Genomic DNA, 13,333 nt, shown 5'->3' with positions numbered 1-13,333 from the left:
CCCCCGCTCGCAAGCCCGGGCAGCCCGCCGGCCCCGCGCCGCGCACTGCCCCCCTCCGCCTCCCCGCGGGCCGCTCTCCTCGCAGCGTCCGCGCAACTTCACCGGAGCCTCCGCCTTCCCCCGCCCCCCCAGCCCGGCCGCGGGGGCTTCCTCCCCACGCCTACGCCGGCACCGAGGCGCCCACCCCCTCGCTACGACCGCGTCCCCGCCGCCTTCCCTCCCCAAACGTGAGTAAGGGGAGGAGGGACGATGAATATGCAGAGGAGCGCTGGCCCCGCCGCGGTTCCGGGAGGGGGAGGGGGAGAGTGTGTGTGTGCGCGGTGAGTGTGCCCGTGTCTGTGTGTGTGTGTGTGTATACAGCGCTGGGAGGGGTGCGCATGCGCCGTGCGTGGCGGGGCTGAATGTTTCCCAAGTGTTTGAAACTGGTATTTGGGTTTTCCACGTTGGATCAAGTGCGGCGTATGGGAGCGAGGAGGCTGCGTTAATATCGCCGGGGAGCGGCGGCGGCGGCGGTGAGGAGAGCGGGGAAGGGGGGAGCGGAGGAGAAGCGGAGCAGAGCGGCGCTGGCGCATGCAGAGGGGCTGCCGCTGCTTCTGACAGACACTTTGCAGAGCACATTTTGTTTCCAGATTGTTTCGGAGGAGCTGGTTTAAGCCCCCCTTCTTTCTCCTCCTCCTCCCCCCCCGCTTCACACACACAAATCCCTCTGATTGTTCCTACCACCTCCTTCGTGAATTACCCACAACGACAGCCATTCAATCAGCTGCTGCTGGCTGTAGGGGACTAGCGGAGGGTGTGTGTGTGTCTCTCTCCCTCTGTTTCACACAAGAGGAGTCAGATGTAGCTTCTCTCGGGTTTTTGGGGGGAGCTACGGAGAGAGGTGGGCAGGGAGTGAGCCGTTCATCGGGGTTTACCGTCTTTGGAGGGAGCAGCACTTGCTCTCACACAGACAGGGAGAGAGAGGTGTGGGGAAGGATATTTTTTTTTCTTTGCCGGATGAAAATGTTGAGTCCTGCAAACGGAGACCAGCTTCACCTAGTGAACTATGTGGAGGATTATCTGGACTCCATCGAGTCTATGCCCTTCGATCTGCAGAGAAATGTCTCCTTGATGAGGGAAATTGACGCCAAATATCAGGGTAAGTGCTTTCTATATATATTTGTGTATGTGTGGTATTGGGGCTCGGGGGGGAGGGTGTCTTCCTTTTCTTCAGAGGTGAGTCTCGGCTCCGTTTGCCCCTCTGCACCCCACAGGGATGGTAGTTTTATTTTTGGGAGGTGAGAGGAGGGAGAAAGCCAGGAGGAGAGATCCGAGGAGAGAAGAGGGGCTGATCTGCAGCGTTAGCTCTTGTCATGGGGCGGAACAAAAGGTCTCCAGCTTCTCTTATTAAGCAAGGACTCTGCTTTTCTGTGTAAATTGCTGGCCAAGAAGGCGGGGGCAGGGAAGTGGGGTGTGCGGTTCACAAAGAGGGGCCGTCCGCGGCCGTGGGGCTGAGGTGGAAGGGTTTCGGGGTACAGAAGAAAGTGCTGGGTGGACAGAGGGAGAGATTACAGCACAACATTTAGGAATGTACAGTATTCATTATGGCTGTAGTAGGGGAGAGAGACAGCTAGTGAGGGAGGGAGGGGAGGAGGGAGGAGGGGGGGGGGTTAGGCGAGAGTGGGGGGCAGGGTGTGCTTTCTTAGCTCCCTCCTCGGTGGGTTTCGTTTCACCCCGTGAAACAGCCCCGCTTGGTGGGGCGCGGGGGGGACGGGACTGGCGTGTGGGGTGTGCGGGGCTGGGGGCGATACGGTCGGGCTCAAGTGCCCCCTCTCTCCGTGCTGCCGGCACTCGGGGCACGCTGCCCCCATGCCCAACGGGCGGAGGGAAGAGCAAGGGAAGGGGAGGCCAGTTTGTGTGGGGCTTGGGGCAGCTTTGTCACTTGCTTGCTGGTGTCCTCTCGGGAAGGGGGGAGGGGAGGGCGTTATTCGGTGCCGCCGGCAGCGCTGACAGCCGGGGTGCCGGGCGGAGAAGGACCCCTTCTCCTTCGGCCTGCGCGCCGCCCCGCGCCCCCCTGCATGTGGCCTTAGGGGCGGTAGGCAGCGAGCCCTGCCGTTCCCCGCGCCGCTCCTCGGGCAGCCCACCGGGGAGCCCAGCGGCTCCCGGAGGAAGGGGCCGGGGAAAACTTCCCCGGGCGGCCGTGGGCTGGCGATGAGGAGAGGGCAGGGCGGGCAGCGCGCTTCTCGCGCGCTCCGGGCGAGCACACACCCACTACAACCAACGAGCGCCTCCGCGCTTTGCTGGAGAATCGGCGTCGTTGTGGCTTTTATCAACGCCCCTCGTTAGCATATGGCGGCTCGCCCCGCCCCCGGCGGCGCTGATAGGGGGAAGCGTCCCCAAGGGCCGGCCGCGGACCACCTCCTCTCGCTGATTGGTTCTCGGGGCGGGCGGTTCCGCCTTGTGCCCCGCCTTCTCGTGACGTTTCGAGAAGCAACTTTTCTGTGGGGTTGATTTGAATATCTCGGCCTGCCCCGGCTTGTGGGTTCTGATTGGCCGTGGCGGTAGCAGCGGGCAGGCCAACCTTGGGCGTCCGGAGTGTGATTGACGTGTTCTCGGGGCTCTTCGCACCTCCTCTTGCTCGTGAATGGCGCACTGGTGCTGGAGGAGGCGGGCGCAATGTCTCTCTCCCCGCTGCAATTGGCTGGTGTGTGGTTTTTTTTTTAATTACTGTTTTTTACTCTTCTGGTTCTTTCTGGTTCCGATTGGGAACACCGGGCCAACAGGGGCGGGCTCTCCCCATCCGCCGCTCTGATAGGCGCGGGAGTGGGCAGGCCGCCGCCCCTCTCCGCCCGGTCCCCGCCGCCTCCTCCCCCGCTTCCTCTGGCTCCCCTGTTACGCTGCGAACCGGGGGGACCGCCGCCGGTTTCCTGCCGGAGAACAATAGCAGCTCTGTCACTTCCGGGGCGGTGTCGCCGCGCTGGTTGCTAGGAGAAGGCGGCCCCCGTGGCCCGCAGGGATGAGGCGGCTTCCTGCCTGCTTACCCGGCCGGCGGGCGGCGGCTGGCTTTACGTTAGGACCGTTAGGGCCCCGTCCCTCGGCAATGGCGCCCGCCCTTCCCCGCGCTCCCTCCTCCCGCCGCGGAGCACGCGGGGTAACGGGCCTGGCGCGGGGCGGGCGCTCAGGGGCGGCCCCGGAGGCGGCGGGTGGTGCCGCAGAGGGGCGGGGAGGGGCCCAGGCCCGCCCCGGAGCGGGGGGGCGGCCTGCACCCGTGTCCCGCACGCCGTTGCCCCGCGGGAGGAGGGGCCTCCGTGGGTAGCGGCCGGGAGGCGGCGGCGGAGCGCCGGCATCCCGGTGTGTTCTCAGTCCCTCCTGCCCGCCGAGGTGCCTCCTGCCGCCGCCATCCCCTCGGGAGCCCTGGCCGCGGCGTGGGAGTGGGCGCCCGGGGTGCGTGGGCGTGCAGCCATGTCGGCGAGGCCTCAGCCCCCGTGAGGGCTACGGGACTGTTCTGCGAATAAAGCTTTCACGACATTCGGCACCTTTTTTTTTTTTTTTTTTCCGCCCTCCCCTGCCATTTGCATGGCGTTTGTGATGTTTGGGGTGTGCGTTCACAGCTGCTGAACAATTGCATAACACACAAATCCCGCAAAACTCTGCTTCTGGTCTTTCTGTTACAGCATGCCAGGGGTAAGCAGCTTTCTGTGATTCCTGTGAACGCAGCCTGCTCGGCCGGGCAGCTTCAGCTGAGCGTGCTGGTGTGAGGAACCGTGGTGCGCGATCCTCCTCCGAGCTGTAGTACACAGCTGTCAAGCTGTCTCTTCTAGCTGGTGCTCTGCTTGAATAACACGTTTCTGACGCTGATGCCAAGATGCTAAGCAGCCCTTTCTGTTTGCGTGCATTTGTGAAAAGGCACATCTCGCAGGGTGTCTTACATATTAAACGTGTCGGTGCCTGAGGATGCGCTCAGCGGGGCTCTGCAGAATTCAAGATCATTGCAGCCAACTATTTCTCCTGCATAATACGGCAGTTTCAGGAGATGCTGTGGTGCTGTAGTGTTAATGTGTGTATGCAGTACTAGAACTGAAGTTTTTGTAGTGCCTGGCTTAAGTCATTAAATCGCTAATTATTTCGTGGTATTGAGAGAGAGTATTCTTCATGAAAAGTGCCTGTGTACCAGGTTCAGATGGGTCAAACTGATGACATCAGTCTAGTGTTAGAACATAAAACTTCTGCATTTCAGACACTGAAAATCATTAACGTTGGATTTTTAGTCTTCCTGGATGCTTAATCTTCTCTACATTTGGGATTTGGTGGTGGTAGGGGTGGTTTCTTTTGGGTGGGTGTTTCAGGGTGTGGGGTTTTGTTTTGTTGGGGTTTTTTTGTTTGGTTGGTTTTTAAAGAAAATGTGTTTGCTTAAGATGGCTAATAACATACTGAAGTGCTAATTTTCATCAGGTAGGTTATATTGCAGTACCTACTGACAGGTCATGCTGAGCTGACATGAGAAGCAGTGGCTGCTGCTCTAAAAACTAAAGTAAAACTTGCGTAAACTTTCTGTGTCTTCACTAAAAATTAGGAATGCGCATGTTCAAAAAATCTGTGCAGACGAGACAGAACCTAAATCACAGGATAACTATTAGTTGCATATGTAAATTGCTGCTAAACCATTCTCTTACCTTAAAAGAAGGTTTCAGAAGAGTAAGTTTATCGTTGTGAAATTCATTGACAATTTTGGTAATGCCATATTCATGTGCAGGAGATCCTGGTTTCTGTTAGGTAAACTGAGGATAGATTTTGGATCTCAGTATATTTTGCTCATCTAAAGAAGAATGTTCTAACTTGTGAGACTGGGGAACATTAGACAAGAAAGGAGATGCAGGAAGAACATTCTGCAAGTTTTTGAGGACTTAATATGGAAATGCTGAGGGTCCTGTATGTTTGAGTTAGTTTGATTATCATAGTGAAACTCAAAAACATCTGCTTTTCGAGAACTGTTCTTGAAACTTTAAACACTTTTGTGCAGTGTTCTTTCTCACACACCGTTGGAACAGTCCTTGAGGTGCAATTCAAAATCTAACATATTTTCAGTGTTAGCATTTTAAATCAGACTCTCTAGCTGCTCCAGTTGTTACATGTCATCTTTAATATTATTTTCTAACTTTTTCGTCTCCTCCTCTGCAGTAAATATTTAATGAAGATTATATTTCTGTGTTTAAAAAAACTAAGCAACAGGTATTTTACAGAAAGTATAGGGAGGAAATCATCTAGATGTCTTGGATATTGTAATCCTAATTCTGTAGTCCTGGAGGTTTAAGTGGCCTCACATTTTCAGCAAAAATAACTCAGCAGAATTGGATGAAACTTGCCATAGCTTAGGGTCCAGCCCCGTGTATTTGGGGTTCTTCTTCATCAGCTGTCCAGTATGATAGCGATTATTAAGTAACTCAGCATCTGATTTTACACTGGTTTGTGCTTGCTTTCTCTCCCACTCTCTTTTTCCCACTCTCAGTCATCCATTTAAGATATTAATGTTGTTATACAGAAAATGTCCAGGAAAACAATCTATTAATTTCCCTTCTAATTTACAATTAATTTTGGAACGGAACGGGGGGAGGTGGGAGGAGATATGTTTGTTTAGTTAGTTCTTTTGCCTTACTGATAAGTTTAAAGGGAAAAATTGTCAACATGCACAACATTTTATTTAGTCACGTTTTTTTTCTAAATCAGCATTTGCATTCTATTCCTGCGGGACCGACTCGAACAAAAGTAATCCACGGAAGTCATGAGCCCCTTGTCAAATACCAGCTTCAGGGAATGTGTCTTTGCTGAGCTTTGTGTGTTACAAAGAGGTGTTGCTGTGTGGAAGGAACAATATGGGAAAGCTTTGTTTCACCATTCTCTCCGTCAAAAATATTTATAGTTTTTATTTCTTCCTTGCAGAGATTCTGAAGGACCTGGATGATTACTATGAAAAATTTAAACGAGAGACAGATGCGGTGCAGAAGAGAAGAATGTTGCACTGCATTCAGAGAGCCTTGATTCGGAGTCAGGAACTGGGAGATGAGAAGATCCAAATCGTCAGTCAGATGGTGGAGCTCGTTGAAAACAGAACCAGGCAAGTGGACAGCCACGTGGAACTGTTTGAGACTTGTCAAGAGACTAACGATACCACTGGAAACAGCGGGAAGGCCAGCCAAGATAAGTCAAAGAACGAGACAATCACGCAGGCTGAAAAGCCCAACAATAAGAGATCGAGGCGGCAAAGAAATAATGAGAATCGAGAAAATGCTTCAAATAATCATGATCATGATGACATCATCTCAGGAACTCCAAAGGAAAAGAAAGCAAAAACATCCAAGAAGAAGAAACGATCCAAGGCTAAAGCAGAGCGGGAAGCTTCTCCCCCAGACCTTCCCATTGACCCTAATGAGCCAACATACTGCTTGTGCAACCAGGTCTCCTATGGAGAAATGATTGGATGCGATAACGATGAGTGCCCCATTGAGTGGTTTCACTTTTCCTGCGTGGGACTCAATCATAAACCAAAGGGTAAATGGTACTGCCCCAAATGTCGAGGAGAAAACGAGAAAACTATGGACAAGGCATTGGAGAAGTCTAAAAAGGAAAGGGCCTACAACAGGTAGTTGGTAGACTTTTCATAGTGAAGAAAAATAAAACCACCAAACCAGTGTATTTATTGTCAGTGTCACCTTTGTTGAGGTGAAAGGATTGTAAAATGTATATTTTTAAAGGAGGTTTAAAACTGAACCATTCCTGTTATAGGGACGGCAATAAGCAATTTTGGTTTTCATTTGGTAAACTGTAACAAGACTGTGGTCTGTGGACCAATGTATTCCAAAAGTAAAGTTATAAGAGTTTAAACTGAATATTTGGGTGGGTCTTAAAAGATAAATTAATACTCCTTTTTTTTTTTTTCAGTGCTGGTAGCACTCTACCCATTAAAATTTTGATGACAAATATCTCTGGAATGTAATTTTGTTTTCTTTCTTGAAGAATGTTATTTACCTTTTGAGCAAAATTGTTAAGTAGTTTAGCCCTCTGGTTGTATCTGAATAAAGCTGCAATACATTACAAATGTAACTTCTTTTGATTATAAGCAGTGCAAGAGCAAACAAAAGGAGGGTAAAATTTGGTTCCTGCTACAAAGTGTCAGTATAACAGTTCAATAGCAAATGTTTAAATAGGCTTAGAGGAATATTTTTTAAAAAGAAAAAAGTTAATGGTTAAATTTTACACAACAAATATTTTATATGCTGGCCAAGTACCACAAGGGCCATTTTAAAATGATTGAATATGTTTTATATTTAACCAGGAAGTGGTTTAGTAATAAGACTTAACATAAATGAAGCTTTATACTGTCACAGATAGTAGTGTAGCAATCCTTAACTTGTTTAAGTTGTATAAATGTACATTTTTAAGTGGAGTTGCACTTACTGTATTATACTTGGAAATGCAGCCAAATGCCATTGTGTAACCAATGTGCATTTCCTGCTGTATGTATGAAAATTGTACAGCTGTGATATTAAGAAATAAATGAAACAACTTTGACAGTTTGCTTCTTTAGCAATCATGTTTAATAATCATTCATGTAGCTTAAAAAAAAAATTCGTTTTAACCCCAGCAGCTCCAGCAAGCTGCTGTTAGGAAGCCTGAAACTGTTGTAGTGGTAACCAAATTACAGTTCTGATAATGAATCTTCGTACAGCCAGCAAGGTTGTGGGAGACCCAAAATAGCATTTAACTTTCCATCCAAATCTACTGCTTTTGTGCTTGCAGTCACTCTCAGACCTGGCCATTTATCTAAAAATCAATAGTATAGAGCTGGTCTTGTTCCGTTGTTTTCATGCTTTTACACTATGGATATAAATTGTTTGTTACCAGCAAAAAGATGTTTTGCGTTACAGCATTTTCAGAGTACTTCTACAGCTGTTGCAGGGTAGGCATTTTTATTCCTCATGGTCACCTCATACAAAAACATATGAGCTATGACCAAGGTGCTGTGCGTTACCCGAGGTGTCTAGATTCTCTGTCACTTAGCTTTGTAGCAAAGCTTGGTCAGAGTGTTTCCTTCACCTGCCTGGCTGGGGGGACCGATGTTCTGGCTGAGCTGATTTCATGCCCTCATGTCCTCATGCCCCTGTGGGCCTTCACTGCAAGTGAGGAGGGGACGGGACCAGCAGTAGGAAAGCTGTGGAAGCAAAGGCTGTGAAATCTGGTGCATTAGACAAGAATCATGTAAGAATATTGGAGGCTGGGGTTGTGGGTTGGTTTTTTGGGGTTTTTTTTTTTTTGGAACACTGCATTCTCTTAAAATTTATGATTGTGTTGCTTTGCTTCCTGGACAGTGAAACCGTATCACTGATGTGGTGCTGCTTTTTCCTGATGTATTCCAGCAGGTCTTTCTATTGGAAGTAGGGGAGACAAGGTTTTGGAACCATTTGAACAGGAGGCAGTTGAAGGGGCTCAGTGTTTTCTAAAGATGTACTGAAAAGCCCCGAGATGTACTGCATCACCTCGCATGGATATTCCCTGCCAGACAGACGTACTCACAGTGACAAGTAGAAGTCCTGCCTTACATCTAATCAGTACACTAGGTGCGTGTGCACATGCATTCGTGTTTCCAGTCGCTACAGACTGTCCTGTTACACTGAGCCACCTTTTCCCTGACCAAACAACCACTCCGAATTGCATCTCCTCCTCCTGAGGTGGTTTAGGGTTGGTGTGTAATTTCTCTACTGCCTTACCCTTCTCTTCTCCTCTTTAAAGCCTTCTGGTTTTCCGTTCTCCCTACACACATACTGATCTTTCCTGCTCCTGCCTCTCTCCACTTGCTGTTGTTGTGGCTAATCCTGATGTTTCTGGTCTTTTCTGCCTCAGCCGTTCTGTTGTTCTCCCACCACCCTGCGCTGAGAACATCAGTGCTTAGCAGGATTGTACTAGTGAAACCCCAGTGAAACTTTATGTAGGAGCTGATGCAGACACAATTTCAAACTGAACCTTTTGCATTAAATGTCTGCATTGGTTCTGCAGGGCATTTCGAATGTGAAAAAAACCAGCAGCTAATGAAGGTGCAAAGGAGTATGGTAAGAAAGTTCATCTCAAGATGGATCGGTAGAGCAATATTTATACTGCCCTTAGATGAAGATGTTTCCAGCTACTGAAGGCTGACTGTGGTCTCCTGTATTTCAGTCTTTTGCAAAAGACAGCTGCTGATCTGCAAAGCAGCTTGGAGTGACATCCCTTTCTGCATTTTTCTAAGACTTGTGTTCCCAACTCATGCTGTTAACAGGCTGACGCATTGTTCTGCTGCCTGACACCGAGGGTTGACTGGACCAGTGCGGTACCGTTTGACTGTTGTTGTGGTTTAACCCCACCTGGCAACCAAGCTCCACACAGCTGCTCACTCACACCCCTTCACAGTAGGATAGGGGAAACAATAGAAAAAAACCCATGAGGTAAAGACAGTTTAACAGGCTAGCAAAAGAAGAGAGAATAATAATAATAATAATAATAAAATAATATACAAAACAAATGATGCACAATGCAATTGCTCGCCACCTGCTGACCAATGCCCAGCCCATCCCTGAGCAGTGATCACTCCCCCCCGCCAACTCCCCCAGCTTTATACACTGATCGTGACATCATATGGCATGGAATATCACTTTGGCCAGTCAGGGTCCGCTGTCCCAGCTGTGTCCCCTCCCAACTTCTTGTGCATTTCCAGCCTCCTTGCTGAAAAGTCCTTGACTCGGTATAAACATTGCTTAACAACAACCAAACCACCAGTGTATTATCAACATTCTTCTCATACTAAATCCAAAGCACAGCACTATACTAGCTACTAGGAAGAAAATTAACTCTATCCCAGGCGAAACCAGGACAGACAGGTCTAATTCCAGTCGATGGGCACAATTAACTACTTGTGTTAGATGTGAGGGACTCTGCTGTGCCACTAAGCTCTTTGGTGATGGAAGCGAAGCCATCTCATGTTAGACTGACACACTGCCAACTGCTGCGTACCACGCAAACTGTTCTGGTTTTAGTATCTTGTCTAAAACACTTGTCTTCACAAAATGTCTTTACAAATCCTCCTTTCCTAGTTATTTGCAGGGAATTTAAAGGCTACGAGAAACTGCCACCATTTGAGCCAATTTTTGTTATTGCTGCATGATAGATCAGCTAATTTGCAAGTCTCCTCACACTGTCCTGGAAGGTGACAGTGCTGTGATTCAGGGAGATCATCTGCAGGTTTGAGAAAACATCTGAATGTCCTGGTCACCATTTCCCTCTAAGGCTGCCAACAAAAGGTTTCAGTGAGAGGAAGGCTCTTCTAGGAGCGGAGCTTAACCCTTCTGACTAATTTCCCACCAGCTAGCGAGTGGCCCTTGGGTATGGCAGCATTAATACAGTATATAAAAATTAGCAGGTGCTTGTTGAGGAAGTCACAGCAGCAGGAATCGCTGACTTCTTAAACTTCTAGTTGAAGACATTGGGGCAGCTGTAATCGCTCGCTGATCTGTGATAGGTGTCACAGGGAAGTCCATGTTGTGCTGCTGAACCCTCGAGCGGATGATAAAGTCCTTCTGACATCTGAAAAGCACCCTTTCAACGCTCGGGCCAGGGGAGCTGCCAGCAGACCTTGCACCTGGGTCATCCCTGCCCTCAGACGGCAGATTTGTTCTGCAGTGGGGCAGCCGGCAGTGAAGGACGGGGACTGAAGGCACAAGTCAAGAGGTAAAATGAGCCAGCGAGGGAGCCCTTTGGGTGCCATGTCAGCTCCCATGGCAAAATGTCCTCAGCAGGGTGGAGAGAGAGAACCACCAGGAGCATGAAACAGCAGAGCAAAGCATCAGTTTCAACCATTATATCACCTGAAAGCATCCCAATTAAGCAGAACTACTGTCTCAATTAAGCAGCAGCAGCAACCCTGGCCATGTGTATCATTAGGTTTAAATAGGTTTCTTACTAATTAAGTGCAGTTGCTGATTAACTGTGTCCTAATTTTGTGGAGTGTGCAGAATGAATACAATTGAATCGGATTGCTCCACCAGTCTCATTTTTTGGTAGGGTATTTTTAGTTAATCTTTTAGATTGTAATAAAAATGAAAGAGAGAGACAAAATATTGTAAGCTCTTTCAAAGAATAAAAAAAAACTCTAATAGAAATGCCTGAAAACAAATGTGAATATCCTTGAAGTGCATTTCGTTGCTTTAGTCAGACTTCTTATCATCCTCATGGCGTATTTGTTCTGTGTACATAAAACAAACAAACAAACCACCACCACCAACAACAAAACAACAAACATCTTCTGCTAGCCATAACTTAAAAAAGCTAATAATTTCTTCTGAGTATCAAAAATAGTGCAAGAATTCAATGTACTGCCAAAAAATAATCAAGCTAATAATGCTTCATGCAGCTTCTTACTTTCTCAGGTGTTACTGAAGTCCCAAATGTAACAAGTAAGAGGAATGAGGCAGTAAGGAAGAGCACTGGAGCACACCAAGTATGTATAGCAAGTGCTGAGAGACAGTATTAAGGTTTTGTCCTGAGTTCAGGATGCAGACATTACTTTTCTCAGTGAGTGTTTATTGTTGTTGGTAGTAAAAAAAAAGCTAAGGTGCCTCTGTCCCTTCTCACAGTGGGGAAGCTGTGTTGGTGGCCAGGACAGAAGCGTGGAAGGCTGGTGGCTGTCCCCAGTCGCAGGCTTCTGTGTGTTGGTGTGTGCAGCAGGTCAAGGGAGGTGATTCTGCCCCTCTGCTCTGCTCTGGTGAGACCCCACCTGGAGTCCTGCGTCCAGCTCTGGAGCCCTCAGTACAGGAAAGACATGGACCTGTTGGAGAGGGGCCAGAGGAGGCCACAAAAGTGATCAGAGGGCTGGAACAGCTCTGCTGTGAGGACAGGCTGAGAGAGTTGGGGTTGTTCAGCCTGGAGAAGAGAAGGCTCTGGGGAGACCTTATTGCGGCCTTTCATAAAAGAGATGGAGACAGACTTTTTAGCAGGGCCTGTTACAATAGGACAAGGGATAATGGTTTTAAACTAAAAGAAGGGAGATTCAGGCTAGACATGAGGAAGAAATTTTTTACAGTGAGGGTGGTGAAACACTGGCTCAGGCTGCCCAGAGAGGTGGTGGATGCCCCATCCCTGGAGACATTCCAGGCCAGGCTGGACGGGGCTCTGAGCAACTGATCTGGTTGCAGATGTCCCTGCTCGTTGCAGGGGGTTGGACTAGGTGACCTTTGAAGGTCCCTTCCAACCCAAGCTATTCTATGATTCTATGATCCTTTAGTTCACTTTATAAATAGCGTTGCAAATGGTGGTTACTATCCCTCGCCCCGGCGTGTGTTACTGGCCCGCCTGCAGGACCTCACCACTCTTGAAGTTTCTCTGGAAGAAGATGAAAGATGGTTGATACCAAACTTTTAAAAATAAGTACCAGCATTTACATTTCTAGCTCTATCCTTGAGAAGCATAAGTAAAAATTGTGGCTTAACATCCTTGAGAAGGACTGCTGGCTTTGCTGTCCTCTCTGAAATACCGTAGTAGTTCAACTAATGGTTTTTAAAGACTTTGCATACTATGCATCTGACATAAGGTCATGAATTCTCAGATGCTGCAGTAACGAAGAGTGTGGAAGTAATCCTTGTCAGATGGATGGACACTTTGTAGAAGTCAAAATTCCTTTCAGTTGTTGGGGTGAAAATCTAACGGAGGTCCAAATTTTAGGTAACTAGTGAAGTAGAGAGGAAAAAAAATGTCTGAAACAGCAGAATTCTTTGCAGTGCAGTAATCTGAGTTTATATACTACCGTGCTGTATGAACCACGTGCCTGTAGGCTGAGTCTACCCCCTCAAAAAAGTTTCAAGGCAATTCCTCAGATTACTTATCAAATGTAGTCCTATGGATATTGACAGTAACATTCATTTTATTTTCAATAGCTTGCTTTAACAAGTCGGCCTTCCTATACAGCTGTCAGCCGAGACACAGGCTGGAAGGGGCTGTGAGGGCGCTGCAGAAGAGAGAGTCAGTAGGTGCCTTCATGCTGGTGGTACATCAGTTGTCCATGTTGGCGCTGGGCCTGAGCTTCTGCTTCATGCTTTGGGGGAAGGATCACCACGCAAATAAAATAAGGGACTCATCTCTTGCATGTGGCTTCCTGACAAGTCAGGTAAGGCCCTAAGAGATTAGCGAATCTAGGGCTGGTAACTCCACGTTGTAAGAAAAAATAAACTTGGATCTTTTAAGCGAATATTATAAAACTTGGGCAAGACAGGTAGAGTCACTGTTATACTTTCACTTTGTGGAAGAATTAATGCAATTAAATGACTATTATCCCCAT

General features: G+C 48.3%; 1 protein-coding gene across 2 annotated transcripts; it reads left to right on the top strand.

Moving 5' to 3' along the window:
- The first annotated feature begins 203 nt into the window (after window positions 1-203).
- On the top strand, window positions 204-7,531 carry ING1 (inhibitor of growth family member 1). Of its 2 annotated transcripts, XM_065644225.1 has the most exons (3): window positions 204-227; window positions 454-1,138; window positions 5,917-7,531. In XM_065644225.1, the coding sequence occupies exons 2-3, from the start codon at window positions 997-999 to the stop codon at window positions 6,618-6,620; spliced, it is 846 nt and encodes a 281-aa protein (XP_065500297.1). In that variant the 5' UTR covers window positions 204-227; window positions 454-996; the 3' UTR covers window positions 6,621-7,531. The 2 variants fall into 2 exon arrangements, with proteins under 2 accessions (XP_065500297.1, XP_065500289.1); XM_065644217.1 differs by lacking the exon at window positions 204-227 and having other exon boundaries at window positions 294-1,138.
- The last annotated feature ends 5,802 nt before the right edge of the window (window positions 7,532-13,333 follow it).

The sequence above is a fragment of the Caloenas nicobarica genome, chromosome 1 (assembly GCF_036013445.1).
Source record: "Caloenas nicobarica isolate bCalNic1 chromosome 1, bCalNic1.hap1, whole genome shotgun sequence".
Lineage (NCBI taxonomy): Eukaryota > Metazoa > Chordata > Aves > Columbiformes > Columbidae > Caloenas > Caloenas nicobarica.
Note: the sequence above shows the minus strand (reverse complement) of the source record. Positions and strands in the feature narration are given on the sequence as shown.

Coding starts and splice junctions, on each gene's coding strand:
- ING1 (XM_065644225.1), top strand. CDS start 997: ATGAAAATGTTGAGTCCTGCAAACGGAGACCAGCTTCACCTAGTGAAC. Junction 1,139..5,916: donor AATTGACGCCAAATATCAGG/GTAAGTGCTTTC, acceptor TCTTCCTTGCAG/AGATTCTGAAGGACCTGGAT.